This window comes from Trichophyton verrucosum (assembly GCF_000151505.1).
Source record: "Trichophyton verrucosum HKI 0517 chromosome Unknown contig00767_1.f1.exp, whole genome shotgun sequence".
NCBI classification, from domain to species: Eukaryota; Fungi; Ascomycota; class Eurotiomycetes; order Onygenales; family Arthrodermataceae; genus Trichophyton; species Trichophyton verrucosum.
The window spans coordinates 1-17,887 of NW_003315256.1; the positions used below are offsets into that span (position 1 = coordinate 1).

Genomic DNA, 17,887 nt, shown 5'->3' on the forward strand with positions numbered 1-17,887 from the left:
TCTTCTTCTTCTTCTTCCGCTGGAGCAGGTGGGAATAAGGTGAAATCTCGGTCCCCTGAGGATGAGCGAGGAGGAGTAAATAGAGGCAAGGAACGGAGATAATCAGCCTCCTCCTGCGAGACGGGTGTCTGTAGGATTTGCATGATAATCTGCTGGCCTCTGCGGTTGATCTCACTCGGAGTGAGAGTTGATGGAGGAGCAGATGAGGAGAGAGTCTGACTATCGTCTGCTGGCTTTGGCGAGCCTTGTCGCTCTGCCGAGGACGCAGATGGAGTAGACAGGGGGCCGGGTGTGAGTGATGGCGGTACTCTCAGCCAGTGCTGGAGTTCTTGACGGCCATCTACAGCCTGCCAGGTTGGAAGCTGCTGCTGCTGCTGCTGCTGCTGCTGCTGCTGTCTCTGGGCAAGCTGGTTAGTGATATGGTCTTCTACTGCGGTATGCAGCGCTGTATCCTCGGTGCGACTCTCGACCGGAAACTGGACTTCTGAGCCCAACTTTGTCCTCAGATAAGAAGTTGGGAACTGTCTATGAACGAAATCAGGGTCCATGTTCAAAGAGAGATGTAGAACTGAGGGTCTGTTTGGTATTTGAAAGGAGCTGTTGTAGAATAGTAAAAGGCAGAATATAGCAAATGGTTGGAGTTGCTGAGAAGTTATATAGATGCAAAAGATGGAGGAAAGGAAGAGGAAGAGGAAGAGGAAGAAGAAGAAGAAGAAGAAGAAGAAGGGAGAAGCAAGTAGTGACAACCCCCATCCTGATATCAAAAAAGGGCCCATCCGGACTGAGCAGAGACAGTGATTAGAAGATGAAGTTAAGGGGCATAAAGGTGATAAGGAAGACATCGCTTAGTCGTCGGGGGCCTGTGATATTTCTATCCAGAGAAACTTGGACTTCTTCTCTTCTCTTCTCTTCTTCATGCAACTATCATCTACTTAGATATCATAATGGAAGCTACTTGCTCAACCTGGCTTGGGTGTTCTGCCTAGCGTTTAAGAGGTTCTATAGACATGGCTGGTATCAAGGCCCCTGTATTGCAGCCTGGCCATGGCTACTCTTGTTGCTATGAAGGCCTCACTGGTGAAGCCATCCTTATCCCCAGATATAGAAGATGATGGGCTAACATGGTTGCTGTTTAGGGTGCCTCTTTCATGGCCACAGTATAAAGATGAAGGAATGTAGATGATAAGTCCTTATTGATAGAGAATGTGTGTGAGGTATCAAAATGGTATTCCTTCATATTCAATCAGGAGCAAGCTGACAGCCGGCAGAGAAGGGAAAAAAAAAAAAAAAAAAAAAGAATCGACGCTGATAGCTCTCTCCTGGAAAGAGAAGCTATTATTGGTATCTCCAGGCTCGCCGATAGCCTCGACACGGGAATGGCCATGGGGTATCAAAACTGAAACCCGTCGTGAAGGCGCAGAGCAAACAGCACGCATCATATCCAAGTTTTGATCCCAACCGGCCAGATAACGCAGAGGATGATAGCATATCTAGTTATCCACCGCTGTGGTCACTGAGTCTGCATCATGACATGCTGCAGATGCTTCCGACAGACCCTGCTTTCCCGGTTTCCATGCAGCAGAGACATCGTCATCTGTGGTACTCAGCCACCGATGGATGAAAGCCAGAGAGCCGTCTGCTCGCTGCTCGACTTTCTCTCCTAGACGTATGTCTTATCTGACGACTGGCAACGGGCGCGCCAGTCAAGTAGTCGGCTCTTCGTCCTGAGACATGCTGGCTTTAAATAGCTCTGCTCCGTCTTACGAAGCTGCTGGCTGTTCCGGCGATGCAGCGCCTCCTTGATCGCTGGCAGGTAGGGAGCAGCAAGCCATCGGAGTACATGGCCCGGCCACTCTCGAGACGCGTCCAATTGCGGAGAGAGAGAGAGAGAGAGAGAGATTGTTGGCCGTTGGCTTCTCCGAGCCTTCTCATGTCGTTCTCTCCGTCCCATCCATCCATCATCGTCCATCATCGCGCATCTTCGTCTCTTCATGTTGAGCTCTGTGATTACCTAAGCCGACCTTTCCAGAACTTCTAGTTAAAGCCCTCCTTGAACATCAAAGAAAGTCGACGAGGAGGAGGAGGAAGAAGAAAAGACATCGCAGAAGCCGCTCGTTTGACCTCGAGAAGACAAGCAGGAGCCGCAGATACAAGTGCCAGAGAAGCAGTGGCCGCATCACGGAGACGCTGAGAGCCTCCTCTTGCCTGCCCAGACCTTCCCCCCGACCGTCTCTCGCTGCTTGTCCTCTCGCCACCAGTCCTGCTCGCCGAAAAACGACATCCACCACCGACCTGCAGCTCGCTCGCTCGCAAGAAGCATCGCCCGGGGACAAGACACCTTGGTTTGCGCGCCCTCAGGTAGCCTTCTCCAGCTCCTCTCCAGCCTCGCGTTCGTTTCGGCTGGGCGTATAAAGAAAACTGACCTCTCCCGGACAGAGGAAGACGGATCGAAGAACCCAGTCCTCCTCCATTCACCTCGCCCTGCCATGCACTTGTCTACCTCGCCAGTAACCGGCATAGTCTCAATTCTGTGAGACAGCTTGCCTGGTTACCTTGCTTTCTGCGCTTGCTTGCTTGCTCACTTGTTCACTCGCATACATACATACACACTTACATACGCCTGACAGCTGCCAACAATCAGTCACCTTTGCTTTTACGTCTTGTCTTTCGCTCTTGGGCCGTCATCAGGCTTCCCGCATTCCACCCACGCTCGCTCTGACAATCCCCCTCTTACGCTGCGGTCCCGTGAATATGGACGGAGATCTGAGTCTTTCTCAGTCCCTCGGTGGGCTACGCATCGCCAATCCGGACAATGCCTCTACAAATACCTCAGAGGGCCCCTCGATCTCCTCCCTGAAATTGTCTTCCATGGGCCAAGATGCTCCTGAAGCTCTAGCTGCCCCCGAACACTCCCAGCCTGGCAATCGATCAGTAGACACCGGTCCAAGTCCTGCGCCGCAAGCATCAGCTTCGAATGTAAATCTCCATGATTACTCGAGAAATTCGCCGTCGCAGCTCCCCTCCAACGTACAACTCAACATGTCTCATCATCCCAGCCGTCAATCAGTCTGTCTTCCACCCAACCACCAACCCTCTCCGCGTGGTGAACCCTACCGCCTTCGAACGGATTCATCTGTGTCTGCTACGGAATACCCGTCCAGGATCGACTCTCGTGGCGGTTCTACAGCTCTCCAGGCCGGTGTCCTTCCTCGAGACGAAGGACACACCGATAGATCCTATGCACCAACAAAGGTCTTCCGTGGCGGTGCTCCCTTACCGCCTAGACAGAGCTCCCGCAGAGCTCCGAGCACATCTATACCTGCTGTCTCAACCTCTTATGGCAACGAAAATGCTCCCCTTCATAGCTCTGAGGAATGGCAGGAGCGCGGAGCTGCAGTAGGCGTGCAGCAGGAGATCGATGCAAATGGAAAGCCAGTTGCGAGATATGTGAAAAAGGGAGTCAGAGACTTTGTCTTTGGTCGCACCCTAGGTGAGGGCTCTTACAGTCAGGTTGTTGCCGCCACGGACCGCCAGACCCTCAAGGAATATGCTATCAAGATCCTTGATAAACGCCACATAATAAAGGAGAAGAAGGTCAAATATGTAAACATCGAGAAGGATACGCTGAATCGCCTGACTGATCACCCTGGTGTGGTCCGGCTATACTACACCTTTCAGGACGAGCGATCGTTGTACTTCGTGCTCGATCTTGCAGGGAGTGGTGAACTCCTTGGTGTTCTCAAACGGATGGGCACCTTTGATGAAGAATGCACAAGGTTCTATGGAGCTCAGATTTTGGATACCATTGGATACATGCACCGGCGTGGAGTTATCCACAGAGATCTTAAGCCAGAAAATGTTCTTTTGGACAACCAGATGCACGTAAAGATCACCGACTTTGGAACAGCAAAGATCCTCAGTATGCCTTCCCCCAAAGAGGGAGGAAACGATAACGGAATTCCTTCAATGGATATGCCGGAGGATGAGCGGGCGAGGTCTTTTGTCGGAACTGCAGAGTATGTCAGTCCAGAACTTCTCACTAACAAGAGTGCATGCAAGGCCAGTGATCTATGGGCGTTTGGCTGCATCATATTTCAGCTTCTTGCAGGTAGACCGCCCTTCAAGGCTGCCAATGAGTACCTCACCTTTCAAAAGATTGTCGCCCTAGAATACGAGTTCCCAAAGGGATTCCCACCTGCCGCTCGGGACTTGGTAGAAAGACTGCTCGTTCATGACCCAAACACTCGACTACAGATCGAGCATATCAAAAACCATGAGTTCTTTAACGGAATTACCTGGGGTCGCGAACTTTGGAAGCAAAAGCCGCCTAGACTAAAGTCATACTCACCACCGACCGAGCCCATCAAACTTAACGGCCCAGATGATGACGACAGTTTTCCTCCCAATATCAACATGAAACCTTCTGCGGGATTGCCGCCCTCCTCTACAACCTCGCAGAATAGGTCATATCCTCCCGTGATTACTGAGCTTCCTCCGCCTTCGCAGCTTGATATTGAATGGTCCCCTGTCCTGACCCGAACTAACGAGCGTATATTAAAGCTGGGAAACTTAACGGTATCCACTTCCTCGGCTCCCCGTTCTCAAAATAAAAACGGTAATGGAGATGGCGATACGCCGAAAAAGTTATCCCGTTTCTTCGGCGGGTCTGCCACCAAGAAGCGGCAACGATTGGTCCTAGTCACCTCCGCTGGCAGGGTAATCATCGTTCCGGCGGGTGGCGAGGATAAACGGCCAAAAATGGACATCATGCTTCTAAATCCAGACACCCAGTATCGCAGCATAACTGATTCGAAGGGTTATACATCCTGGGCAATAGATACGGTTAGTAGCCAGAAACCAACAAAAGCAGCAACCGTTTGTAAGAAAGCCTTTACTGACTTTGCTTTCTTTGGCTCCTCCCAGCGCGAGAAGCATCATGTCTTTGAAGAGACTAAACCAAACAGTGACGCGGCTGCCTCAAAACTCGCCACGCAAGAATGGCTGGAAGTACTGGACCGCGCAAAGGAGTTGGCTTCCGTTTACTCCACCCCCAATTCTTACACGGGTGACGACGGGTTCCGAGACTTGTCTTCTGGCGTATCGAGCCACGCCAACACCCTAAACCATGCTGATGATTCTCCTACGGGCCAATATCCACAATCAAGCGGGAGAAATGCTCTATCCAAGCCATCGCCAGAGGGTGACTCCAAATCAAAGAAACGATTCAGCAGAAGACACTCCAGGAACGGCCTCTCCGCCGTCTTCTAACCTTACTTCTCACTCTTTTGCTTTTCTACATGCATGCATCTTTTCCTATGTTTTATTTGTCGATAATTTCCATCTTCCACCTTCAACATCAATCACACCCCACAGGCAATTACCGCCTACCTATCCACACCCTCCATCCCCCATTCCATAAACCCTCCCATCATTTTCCTAGCTCGCATCTTTTCTTCTCCTCTCTCCTCTATGCGAGTTTTAATTCATGTGGCCAATTATTTTGTGCTTTCAAATAACCTTTTCCGTCTCCTTTCTCCTTCCTAGCATACAATAATTGCCACCCAGGCTACGATTGATGACTTTTTGATACCATTTTACTGTTACCAAGCGTTCTGGCTGCGACTCATCCGTCCACTAGAGGTAGCGTTTCAATGGTTTCTCAGCATTCGATGTTTTTCTTTTGTCTAAATAATAACTCTACTCTTCATTTTCTCTTCCTCCCCCTTATTTACTATTAATCAACTTTCGTCACCCCCAAACTTCTTACCTTTCCAATTGCCCATCCTATATGCGTTCCTGTTACTATATTATACTTATTGTGACCTTCATCAGCGTCCCATGTGTTTTCTGGCTCTACCCGATACTACCTCCAGTTTCTTTCCTTTTTTTCTTTTTTTCGTTTGTATTAAAAACATATCCAAGTCTGCAGGTTTCATTTTACTCTCTTCTTTTCTTCTCTAGCTTCGTCCTGAGCTTTGGCGTTTATTGAGTCACTCATATCTGAGATTATTTCCTTTCGCCTTTTATTTCTTATTTCTTCTTCCTTGTTGTGCATAGAGGCTAAGCAGGGGAGTACGTCTAGTTGGGAAAGCAGATGACCATCTTGTTATGTTATTTCTCCTTGCCATGCCATTCTTGCTTTGCATAGCCTAGCCTATCCCGACTTGACCGGGCGCTTTTTCTCTCCTATCCCTTCAGTTCTTGATGCCGATTCCGCGAACGATGCTGGCTTATGCCTGACCCTGTCAAGCCAGTCCTTGTAAACACTAACAGCTATTTTGGCTGAAAATAATGGATTTCACACCAGGCACGCTTTCTCCTCTTCTGAATTTCTGAATTGAAGGCACTGTTCCTTCATCCCGACCGAAGAGGCACCATTAAAGCATGTGATAAGATATCTTCGAGCAAGGGTTTGCCAGACGTGGCAGACTCGTTTCCCTGAGTATCTGCACATGAGTAAATGGAAAAGAAAGCGCCACCCAAGGAAGAGCGCAAGCCGTCCTGCTGCATAATCGGTGCGTCTGGGGAATGAGGGGAACCCCTGAGCCCGGTCATAATAACAGATCCACGACATCGGCAGGGTCCCATGGCCTCTGTCAATTAATAGGACGAGATAAAATGGCTCTCTTATAATGGGGTGGCACTCCGTCCCTGCCCTGCCCTGCCCTGCCCTGGCGGGAGATACTCCCTGTTCGAACCACAGGATTGGATAGTTTGAAAACGACTTGGTGGTATTCCCGTCCTTGCGGTGTGAATAGAGTTGATGCTCGTTTAGATCATGCCATGGTCAACTAGTTAGCTTCAAGTCTTGTTAGTTAGTACGATATAAGTGTGTTTGAGAAGGAGAGCAGAAAGCAAGAAGGCAACCGAACCGGCCCTAGCCCACACTAGGCAAAGAGGCATCTCCGTGTCTGCCTTTGACCGTGTTCATTATTGCGTAGTTGCTTGGTATTCTTGTGCCTGTCGAACGGCAAAGTGGTTAACTAGGGGGTATAATCAACAGGCAGATGCCATCCCTACGCCTCCGTCTCCGTCTCCATGGCTCTCCACACGCACGTACGCGATCGTCACTGTTAAAAATAACCTCGACCGGGGACTTTCTTCATGCCCAACCATGCCTGCTGTCTTGTTCGTAATTTGATATCAACAACGGTGCTTGCAACGTCCATCCCAGCTTTCTTCCGGGCGGCTGGTTGAGATCTTGCTGACTCATCTGACCTCCAACGACGACGCTCTCGACGACGCCGTTAACTTAGGTGATGTTGATACTGACATATTGGCACTGGTGACATTAGTCTATTCAACTGAGCAGGCCGTTTCCAAGGCCTTCATCCAGCCCATATCTCCTAGCATGATGCCCCAATCAGATGGACGGCCAGGCCATCTGCTCTGCTCGTATCTGGAAATCCCCCTGTTCCTGTTCTGCAAAGAAGAAGCTTAATAACTAATGAACACGAGAGAACAGCGTTCGGCCTGTGATGAAGATAGTGAAAATGACATATCTTGAACCGTGTCGGTTCTCCTAGACCCCTGACCTGTTTCAATATAATCCCTATACACATGGCCTTTCCGTGCAGGCATCTGCCTGTTATCTTGGCTCTGCTAGCCGAGCTCAAAAACTCACTATTCCCACCATGGACTGATTCCAGACATCTGCTTTTGATACCAGCAGCAAGTAAAGGAATTATCCAGGTACTGGATGTTACTGGATATTGGCATGATGCGTCCAGTTTGCTATCCGGCAGCTTAGATCTCTAGGCACGGGGGGTCAACTGCTATCCCGCTTCTTCGCTGCATGCATGCAAGACTAGATACCCTTGAAATTGGCATCGCTAACGTGGTACAATCAATCCCTGCGGAAATCACCGCTAGACTGGAAATATGGCCCTGCTCCCTACGCCGTTAGCGTTTGATATCGCCAGGGAAGCGGATGTATAAACTTGGGGCAAAAGCCTCGGATTCCATGTCCCCACGTCCCAAATAATCTTATATTGTTGCATCCGGAGGATACTTTGGTATGTTCAAAATGTGCCTTTCTATGCCCGAAGCAATCTATTTGGCTTTTACTATGGTACAGGGTGTCATTCCGAGGAGAAGAATGTTCTATATTTCTTTCTTTCTTCTAGCTGTTTGTTTGCCTTTGGGTCGAGTCCCGCCCAAGGCCCAGACAAGAAGCGCATCCACCCGGTTCATGCGCTTCGACCTGCTGAATTCTGGCCTCCACGCACATGTATGGCTGGAGTGGAGGGAAGGTTGTCGCTGCTATAGCGCATGGTACCAGCTACCAGTGAAGATTTCACTAAATCAGCCGTGGATATCCTTGTGATATTGGGGTGGAGAGACTGAAGACTGCAGATGTAATGCAGTCTCCATGTCCGAGTCCTACTCAACCTACCCATATGGTGACTGAGATATAAACTCCCCACATTTCCTTCTGAGATCTTGCAGATTCCTTCTCCACAGCATCTCATCCAGGCCTTGACTCAGCATAGTCTCTCCAATCTGGAGTGATATCCTTACTCATATCTACACACATACCCAGTTATATACCATGAAGCTTTCTCTTGCTCTCCTTGGCCTTGCTGCCTCCCAGGCAGTTGGCCTCGCTATTCCAGACGCTACGCCGGAGACTGATGTACCGGATGTCCTTACGCTGACTGAGAGACACCATGGCGGAAGTGGCTGTCCATCTAACACCCAAACTGTCAGATACAATGTTGCCAATGATCGCAGATCCATCGTCATCCAGTACGAAAATCTCACTGCCCGGATCAATTCCAAAACTACCCCTGCCGATGAACGCACCAACTGTCAGGTGAACCTCCAAGTCGCTGGCCGTAACAACTACCAGTTCTCCGTTGCCAGTGCTACGTACTATGGCTCTGCTCGTTTGGATGCCGGTGTGACCGGCAGACACGGAAGCATCTACTACTTCTCCGGAAGCCCAGATCAGGTATGTCACTCTCTATCTCATCTTGTTATTATTGTAACACCAGCTAACAGCAGCTTTAGGCATTCACTGCTACCGGCATCTCTGGCCCTCGCCGTGGTAACTACCGTCTCGATGACGATGCAAACAAGAGAATCTGGTCCCCATGCGGAGAGAGCTATCCCTTCAACATCAACACCGACGTTCGCATGGACAGTGACAACGACAATGCCACCGGTGAGATGAGCCGGGAGGACGGCGCTGACGGAACGGTCAAGCAGGTTATCTCCCTCGACTGGAGGAGATGTTAAGCATAAGAAAGTTGTCTTCTCCCTCATCCTCCCATCGGCCTTCTTCCCACTTTTTATTCCTTTTTCTCCCCAGCCGTCTAACGGCTCCCTCTTTCGCCTCAACCTTCTTTGCTTATTCTTATTAACGTCGCTCTCGAGCTTCGTTCAACGACTTTTTACTTTTGATGAAGACATGTACACTCTCGATGCTCACTGTCGTTATATTTCCCCCTCGGCCCCCCTAGTAAATATATAACTATACCTATCTCGCAGAAATAATATCCATCTCTCTCCTCTTGGGTTCTTCCCGTGTGTAAAACGGTGGTTATCTGATATCAGATCGCCAGCAAGCGCACCTTGCTTCACTCCTGCAGAGATGTATCAAACTCCCGTTCATGTGAATCACTACCTCGACTACCCGGACTATGCCTGCTGAGACTGCATGAGACTAAGGCAAGGAAACGCCCTGAGATGCAGCCACTGCCGGTTTTTATAGGCCGTCTTTGCCTCCCTGTGGAGCGGCTTCCCCTGCAAAGACTGGATTCACCACTGCGATTCGACGCTGCGCCGCAGCCTTGAGGAGCTCTTCAGCTGTGCCTCTCCTCTCGCAGCCATGCCTCGACCGTGCGGCTTTCTGTCTGATCATATGAGTTTGGCTGCGTTGCTGTAACTAACCATGTAACTATATAATGGCTCTCTCGTCGCCAGGCCGCGTTTTCGCCAGCATTTTGCGAGGGCCGGCGACCTCAGACGCTGCACAGCCTCATCCAAAACATCGACGTCAGGCGCTGTGACAGAGACCAGCGATGGGCAGGCCTCTCGCCCTGTTTTCCCCTTGACTATTGCTCTTATCCTGTATGGTCGAGACCCCCCTGGCAGCCCCCGGAGGCAATCCCAGTTACGCGACTCCGTTTCGCCGTCTCAGTCGTTGGTTTCAAGTTACCTCGACCTCCTCCTGCTCCCACAACAACAGTAGCAGCAGACAGACAGACAGACAGACTGGCCGGCGCCAAAGTCAGCCCTTACATAGGGGACATCCCGTCTTCTTGACGAAGAAGAGCAGGAAATACTGTCTATTGCGGTGAGCCTGGGGAGGGACAAAATAAAAAGCTGCTCTCGGCTGCCCTCTGCTCTATATTTACGCCAACGGCTCTGCTCAGATCATGCTCGATTTCGCCCACTGAGACGGGCCTCCTTCTCTCTCACCCCCTTGATCGCCAGCACGGCCGTCTGTTGGCTTGAAATAATATATCTAAACTCGAGGAAGAATAATTAAAAAAGGGACGAGCTTCACTCTTACCCATGGTTTCGCAACCAACGGCCATGGAACCGTCCACGGCTACATCCCGCGGTGCTTCCTCAGTGACTTCATCGCGCCGCTCGAGACGCCATCCTCGGTTTCCCAGCCGCTCTCATGCTGGCGGTTCGTCTCACCAGCCGCTTAACGAGTTCCCCGTCTTCTCGACCACCGGCGATGTGGAGATTGTGATTCGCGCTGCAGATCAGGAACGTCGGTACCTATTGCATCGTCTGATATTGGCGCAGAACTCGGGCTTTTTCGAGGCTTCGACGAGTGACGAGTGGTCGAGCGTCCAGGCACAGCGGGAGATCACTGCGGCCATCTCGGCCAGTACGTCGGTTCGGCCTGGAGGAGACGCACCCGACCTGCCCGGACACGAGGTCGCGCCGGAGCGTGGTGAGAAGCGCGACGAGGAAGACGATAACGAGACTCCGCGGCCATTGACGCTTCGAAATGGCATTCCGCCGGTAAAGACCAGATGGAGGTACGAGCTGGATTGGGAGAATCGGGAAGGGGATGAAGTACCAATTCTCGTGCAGAAGGTATGCCCTACACTGCCTTTGACCCCCAACAACGTACTATAACGCAGCTAACACGCTGCACAGCCACCAAGTAAGAGCAAGTCAGTGTTTGGGTCAACAGCGCAGCAGACTCATCCGCCGTTACCAACTCGAAACAAGCCTGTGCCTCCCCAGCAGGGCTTCTTTCAATCCATGGCCAATCTGACAGGAATCCAGTCTGCTCTTCACCTGCCCCTGGCAACGCAATCTGAGGAAAGTATACCCGTCGATCCTACAATTCGTGACTATGACAACCTCTTCCGAATATTCTACAACTATGCGCCGCAGTTAAACCCACATAATATCACCATAGCGTACTCCCAGTGTAAATCGCTGATTGCGCTCGCTGATATGTACGATGCCCTGACCGTTACCGGCCCTCGAGTGGACTATCACTTACTGCGCTTCTCTTCTTCCCTTTACAAACATATTGCAAAATTTCCCGCAAGTTATATCAAACTTGGCTATCAGGCTCGCAGCCGTGTTATTTTTACAGAGGCTCTTATTCATATCGTCGGCGACTGGCCCGTTTCCCAGCCGTTAGTTGGAAGGGAACACAAATCACCGCTTCCTGAAGCAGTACTGGACTTGATAGAAGACAAAGTTGAAGACCTCAAGGACGAGATTAGAAGGGTAGAGTCAAAGCTTTTCCGCCTGACTTTGACCACCTCACGCGGTGAGCGTATTACTCCCTTCAACAACTATTTGGACTGGCTCGCTGTCTCCCTATTCCGACAATGGTTGGTTGAAAATACCACTCCGCCTCCACCTACGATATTAAAATTCCCAGCGCCTCCCACATCTACACAACGGGATGGTAGAAGCGCCAATCCCTCGACATCTACACGCAACTTATCCCACAGCGGCGGAAGCAGCAGTGGCGGTGGCAGTGGCAGTCGACAGCTTAATCCTTCGAACTCGACTGCCTCGCGCCGAGTAACTAATCAAACGGTCCCTGCGCGTCCTTCAACCGCTCGTCCTTCCACCGCCAGCGCCCGTCCTTCTACTGGATATTCAGCAGCCAACAAGGTCGATGTCGATACCAAACCACAAGCCCCCTTCTGTATTGGCCGAACATTCAGACTCATCGGATCTTCCAACTCTCAGGCGTACTTGAATCACGACGAAATCAAACGCTTCCTCAAACTCCACCCAACGTCCTACTCCCGTGAAAACCTCAAGAGACTGGAGAGCAAAATAAACGAGCTAAAGCGCCTAGCGAAGGAAATCGTGAAGCCGCTAATGCGCAACTTTCTCGAGCTGGACTTGAAGAGCGCTAACGGCGAGAGCGATACATCGTCTTCCTGGCCAACAGTGACTTATTTGACTTGTACCAAAATCGAGGAAGCCGATCTTCCTTGGTATTAATGACTATTAATAACTGACATCTAGTACAAAGTAATGTGTTTGAGCCGGCCTTGCTTTTACTTCGATATATTTATATTTACACAATGCCCCTCCCGACTCCTGTCTTCCAGCGTTACTATTGTATCCCTGCATTTCCAATTTCGTTCCACATACTAATATCAAGTGCTACGTGTGAATGTCCTTATGAATCTCTTATGCTGCTTTCATCTGAGCGCCTTAATGTTTGTTCTTCGTTCCTTGTGCCTTGTGCCTTGTGCCGAGCCCGGCGTCTTGTTCGGTTTTGGATATACTTGATACAGCTGAATGAATGTTCTTTATCTTACTACAACCTGGGACAATAAGCCTGGCAGCTTGATCAATTGGCAGCAGTCGCCGTTACTTGATGGCAGGAAGTCAGGGCGCTTAACTAGGCGCAGCTAGCAAGCGCAAAGAAGGCCATTGGTCAGTTTTACCGAGGTCGCTTCATCATCACGTGATATATGTCTGCTTATTCAGCTTCAGTTACTGAACCTGAAGGTCCAAAGACAGGTAGAAAAAAAAAATATCACGACGACGGACAACTTGATGGAGAGATCAAAAGATGCGTTCATCTTTTCGAAGTCTTGTGCTGCAGAAGATATTCTAGAGGGAAATAATTCGCAGCCTTTATCCCTGTCACCAGAAAGCATCTAGTGCATGTGTTTTCCATATTATATGCATAATATCTACATTTATCACTATATCCAACTCTCAGCTAAGGCATCCATCCCAGTACAATGTGCTTGTACAAGGTCAAGCTTCGCTTAAACAGAGATAACTGTCTCTTTCCTCTTCCCATGGCCCTACATCAGGGGGTTCAGAACTAGCATCCCATTGTGATTTCAGTTTTAAATGATATTTCTGGATTCTACGTCATCGACTATGCACATCGAAAGATGGAACAATCTGCATATATCTATATCTATACAAAAGTCCAGGATATAGTAGTGGACGCCTAGAGAGCAAAGCAGCCGCGGCTTCGACAGACGGAATTTTTCCACTTATGATTGACTGCTCATAGGAGCGAATTCACACGACATATATAAGTGCCTACTACGAGCTCTTCAAAGTCTACAAGGATCCTCCTGCGTTATCAAACTCCAACGTGTCAATTTCACAACACAGTTTTACTCAACCAACGAACAGTCAACATGCACTTTTTACGTTCCTTGGCTCTTGTCCTTTCCGCTGCTTTTACTTGCCCCATGTTCTGCAGTGTTGGATACCACGATCGTGGCTGGTACTTTGCTGATCGCCTTTATAAGTAACAGCTTAGTATCAACTCTCATTCCACCGTCTCTTTCATTTTAGGAATAGCTAGAGTTGAACTTGGCCTCTAACGTCGATTATAGGCGGGCAGGGGAGTGTTCCAGATCCCAACCTGGCTTACTACTGCAATTCTCATTCCAGGGCACATTCTGTGGGCTATTGCTTACAGGGCTGCAAAGGCGCTCCTCTCCGCTGCGGATAAGACAAGGGCCCTATGTTAAAGACGGTTTAATTACGTGCATTGTCACACAATGCCGTGGGAGCTATGCTGCACCACCAATATATGCCGGTTTAGCCAGATAGCCTATATAATATAATCAATATTACCACGCATGTTCTATAACTACATTTAGCACTTTGTAGGATCACTGTAAATACATGAGTGTGGCCTCTATTCACATTTGAGCCTAGCTTCTATTCTAATTCTTGTAGGATGACTGTGTTACTATGATGCAAGTGGGCTTCTCAAGAATCCTAACAACAGGCCAACTGGAAACTTGATCGGACCCGGCTAAAATAATAAAAGCAGTTATGACAGCGATAATTAACGCAGCCCAATACCCAACACCGGCCTTATAAACAGATATGTAGTTCTAGTGTATATAATCATAATACTACCAGGGGTATATATTTCTTATCTCGCAAATAACATATACATACATGCTTCGTTAAGAAATGGATGGCTAGAGGGGTTAACTTCAAGGAAAAGTTTGCAGTTTAATAAGACAAAGTATAAATCATTCCCATCTTGCAAACAACCCTATGCTGTGCTCTGGTTGCTCGGGCTATTCGAGTTACCAGTTTCAGCATCATGGTCTGGGTTTGCATTGCTCTTCTCGGGGAATGATGCCGTCGTCTCCTCCTGGGTGACGCCGGCACGAGTCCGGTGCTCGTCTGTCTCATCATAGTTGATGAGAACTTCACCGTTCTTGCCGTATCGTCTTGGAGTTTCGCGAGCTACCTTTACCACGGTAAAGATAGACTTGGTCTTTCTGAAGATCGAGTCCATTTCTTCGAGGGAGCGGTAGGCCGTCTCTGGGTAGAAGAAGTAGACCACTGGAACAATGAAAGCGTTACTGCGAGCAGATGGTTAGTAGCTGAGTCAAAACTTACTTTTGATCAAAAGAAACTTACATAGCTGCAAATATGATGTATGTTTTGTATTCGATCAAGGAGAAAGAAACTGGTGTGATCATGACGACCATGAAGTTGAAAATCCAGTTTCCTGAAGTGGCCAAGGCGTTGGCTGGAGCACGGATTCGCAGAGGGACCTGGTAAATATGATTGATTAGCAGGTGTTCCATGCTTACTTAACTTCGGGGGATCAGGCAAACTAACAATTTCTGCAGGGTACAACCATGTCATACCGAGCCAGCCGATGGCGAAGAAGGTGTTGAAAACGAAGAGGAAGACGGCTGCGACAATGCCGGCGTCTGTTTGATGCTTGAAGCTGGTAGCAATGGCAAGGACAGCCATTGAGAGGGACATGCCCACAGCACCGAACAACATGAGCATACGACGGCCAATTCTTTCAACGACGAAAACGGCAATCCAGGATGCAATAAAGTACTCGGTACCGTTGCAAGCTGCCAGAATTCGCGAAAGGAATGGACTGAGACCGATGCTTCCTTCGTAAATGGTGGCAGCATAGTATGTGATGAGATTGATACCGGAAATCTGCTGGAACATCTGGTTGACGTATGCGAGAATGACACGGTGCAAGTGGCGGTCCTTGTCCATGGTGAACAGGTCCTTGAAGCTGCCCTTCTGCATCTCAATGACCGTATCCTTGATAGCAGAGAACTCCGAGTGGACAAATCTGTCCTCCCTGTCCAAATCGCTAAGTGCAGCCAGAACGTTCATAGCTTCGTCCTCCTGGCCCTTGAGAACGAGCCATCGAGGAGACTCTGGTAGACCCATGACCACGAACATGATGATGAGGGCAAAAACGATCTGGAATGCAATCGGGAACCGCCATGAGACCGAGCTGGGTTCGAGGAAGGAGAATCCAAAGTCCAGCCAGTAACTGAGACAGATACCTCCGGTGATCAGAGCACCTTCGACCATGACGAGCTGTCCTCGTCTGTGGGATTTGGAGCATTCGGACTGCCATGTTGGTACAGTGGAGGTGTTCAGGCCGTTGCCGACACCAGTTACAAGACGACCGACGATGAAGTGTGGGAGACCAAAGGCAGAGGCCTGCAGAGTAGCACCAACGACCATGATAACAGAGCCCAGCCAGATAGTCTTTCGACGGCCGAGTCTGTCACCGACCCAGATACAAGCAATTGCGCCAACGAAACATCCGAGGTTATATGATGCGACCGAGATACCTGCATTAACGCATCAGATTGAGATACGGCACACGTACAAAAACGAATAACACGCACCCTGAATGGTAGATCGGTGGTTCTTTTCGGCCCGGGTCAAGCCTGCAACCGCTGCGTTGCTGGTAGCGATTTCAGGGAAGACCTTTTCGAAAGAATGGAGCGTCAACAGTCCGCCCATGACGCCTCTGAATCCGAGTTAGATATGTCTTCTATTCATTCCGCCTAAGAGGAAAACAAAACCGGAGCTATAGGTGTAAATAGGATAGTTCATACTGGTCATAGCCGAAGAGCCTGGATCCCCTCGAGTCAGCATATATCACGTCGTCATGATGGTACCGGCACCCGCCTTCGCGCGCCCTAAGAGCCCGGGGCGTAACTTACAAGAAATCCAGGCCGGCAATGATGCCAATGGCAATGTTGAGCTTCGTGCCTCGAAGGCCGAAGTACCGACTCCCCACGCCCATGGTTTGACGGTCTCTTTCGTTTTGGCGCTGTCTGGCAGCTGTTGATGTGGTGCGTCAACAGAGTAGATGTCGTTGATAGTAGGATGTCCGTACCGGGACGAAGCAGATACGACAACGCTACCTGTCGCAAGAGTCAACTCTCAACCAGTCCGTACAGCAACTACCCCAGGCCAGCGGGATAACAAACAACAACGGATGGAAGAAAGAAAAGGAAACAATTATAGAAAAAGGAAGAGGAAGAAGCAGAGCTATAAAAAGCTGCGCGGTGGAGGAGGGGGGGGCCTGTGGAGGTCCTTTTTATAACAAATGTATCATCCCATCCGTTCGCCGCGCTGCGCTCGCCCAGCTTCTTCCTCTTGCTTCTCGGGCGTGACACAGCATGGCGATCCACGCATGAGAAGCCGCCAGCGAGATGCGGTTACAGCATGGACCGCGAAGGATCCCTGGCTCTGACATCGCTGGATAAGAAAAGGCGTCTCCATATTTCATCTTAGCATAACTAACTAAGTCAACTAAACTCTCGGAAACCCTCAAGGGTGTGTTGGGTTATTGCTTTTTCTCTTTCTTGTTCCCTTTCTTCTGCTCCCTTTCTTTTTGATACTGCTTCCTTTGAAGCATGGATCGAATAATATTCGATGACTGACTGCATGGTGAATGGGAGAGTTCTTGTCACACACGAGCGGACGGCGGCCATGGCATGGGGTTCCATGGCTTCCATGGAATGTTGGCGGTCTCATTGGGCATCGGGAGTTGATCCCATCTATTATTCTTGCCTTCGGGAATCCCCAGCATCCACTAGTGACGGGAAATTTTCCTGGCTCGTGGAGGAGCCAGCTGCAGAAGAAAGAAAAGAAAAAAGAAGGGGGAAGGGAACGGAGTAAGTATGGGGGTTAGCAGAAGGACTAATTACCAAGTACTCCGTATATGTCATGCAGTTTGCCTTCGTTTTGATGGAGCAATGTACCATCCACGCACAGCATACCGCAAGGCAAACTCTTTGCTCCGTCCACGCTGATTCGGTTCCAGCGGTCGTCCCATACTCCACCGTAGTACCTGTGCTCGGGGTTGTATTCATATTTCCAGAGGGAACAAGAGCCGTAAAGTACCTCTGGCCAGGGGTACCCGTATTTCTTCCAGAAACATATACTCCTTCTTCTCCCTGGCTACCTCTCTTGTATCCGTACGGAGTACTCCGTACTTTACTGTAGGAGTATATGGTTATCCGTAAAGTTCCAGGTGGGACCGGCAACTCTAGGAGTCACATCTCTCGATCGAGGAAGCTCGTCTAAAACCAGAGGAACCAGCTCGCTTGCGCTTGGCCAGTCGAGTCAAAGGCCCTGTCGCTGTAAAAAAAGCCGC

General features: G+C 49.7%; 6 protein-coding genes across 6 annotated transcripts; 3 read left to right on the forward strand and 3 right to left on the reverse strand.

Annotated features, from left to right (window-relative positions):
• Positions 1–102: 102 nt before the first annotated feature.
• TRV_06645 (uncharacterized protein) lies at positions 103–776 on the reverse strand (the record flags this gene model as incomplete). The annotated part of the gene is made up of 2 exons (XM_003019255.1): positions 103–128; positions 176–776. The coding sequence occupies 2 exons, from the start codon at positions 774–776 to the stop codon at positions 103–105; spliced, it is 627 nt and encodes a 208-aa protein (XP_003019301.1).
• Positions 777–1,490: 714 nt separating this feature from the next.
• On the reverse strand, positions 1,491–1,993 carry TRV_06646 (uncharacterized protein; the record flags this gene model as incomplete). The annotated part of the gene is made up of 2 exons (XM_003019256.1): positions 1,491–1,660; positions 1,765–1,993. 2 exons carry the CDS (start codon positions 1,991–1,993, stop codon positions 1,491–1,493), a joined length of 399 nt encoding a protein of 132 aa, XP_003019302.1.
• Positions 1,994–2,751: 758 nt separating this feature from the next.
• TRV_06647 (uncharacterized protein) lies at positions 2,752–5,268 on the forward strand (the record flags this gene model as incomplete). The annotated part of the gene is made up of 1 exon (XM_003019257.1): positions 2,752–5,268. The coding sequence occupies one exon, from the start codon at positions 2,752–2,754 to the stop codon at positions 5,266–5,268; it is 2,517 nt and encodes an 838-aa protein (XP_003019303.1).
• A 3,283-nt stretch (positions 5,269–8,551) lies between these two features.
• Positions 8,552–9,240, forward strand: TRV_06648 (uncharacterized protein; the record flags this gene model as incomplete). Its single annotated transcript, XM_003019258.1, has 2 exons — positions 8,552–8,953; positions 9,013–9,240. 2 exons carry the CDS (start codon positions 8,552–8,554, stop codon positions 9,238–9,240), a joined length of 630 nt encoding a protein of 209 aa, XP_003019304.1.
• Positions 9,241–10,521: 1,281 nt separating this feature from the next.
• TRV_06649 (uncharacterized protein) lies at positions 10,522–12,447 on the forward strand (the record flags this gene model as incomplete). The annotated part of the gene is made up of 2 exons (XM_003019259.1): positions 10,522–11,061; positions 11,125–12,447. 2 exons carry the CDS (start codon positions 10,522–10,524, stop codon positions 12,445–12,447), a joined length of 1,863 nt encoding a protein of 620 aa, XP_003019305.1.
• A 2,047-nt stretch (positions 12,448–14,494) lies between these two features.
• Positions 14,495–16,528, reverse strand: TRV_06650 (MFS sugar transporter, putative; the record flags this gene model as incomplete). Its single annotated transcript, XM_003019260.1, has 5 exons — positions 14,495–14,810; positions 14,869–14,980; positions 15,102–16,067; positions 16,125–16,249; positions 16,446–16,528. 5 exons carry the CDS (start codon positions 16,526–16,528, stop codon positions 14,495–14,497), a joined length of 1,602 nt encoding a protein of 533 aa, XP_003019306.1.
• Positions 16,529–17,887: the final 1,359 nt, after the last annotated feature.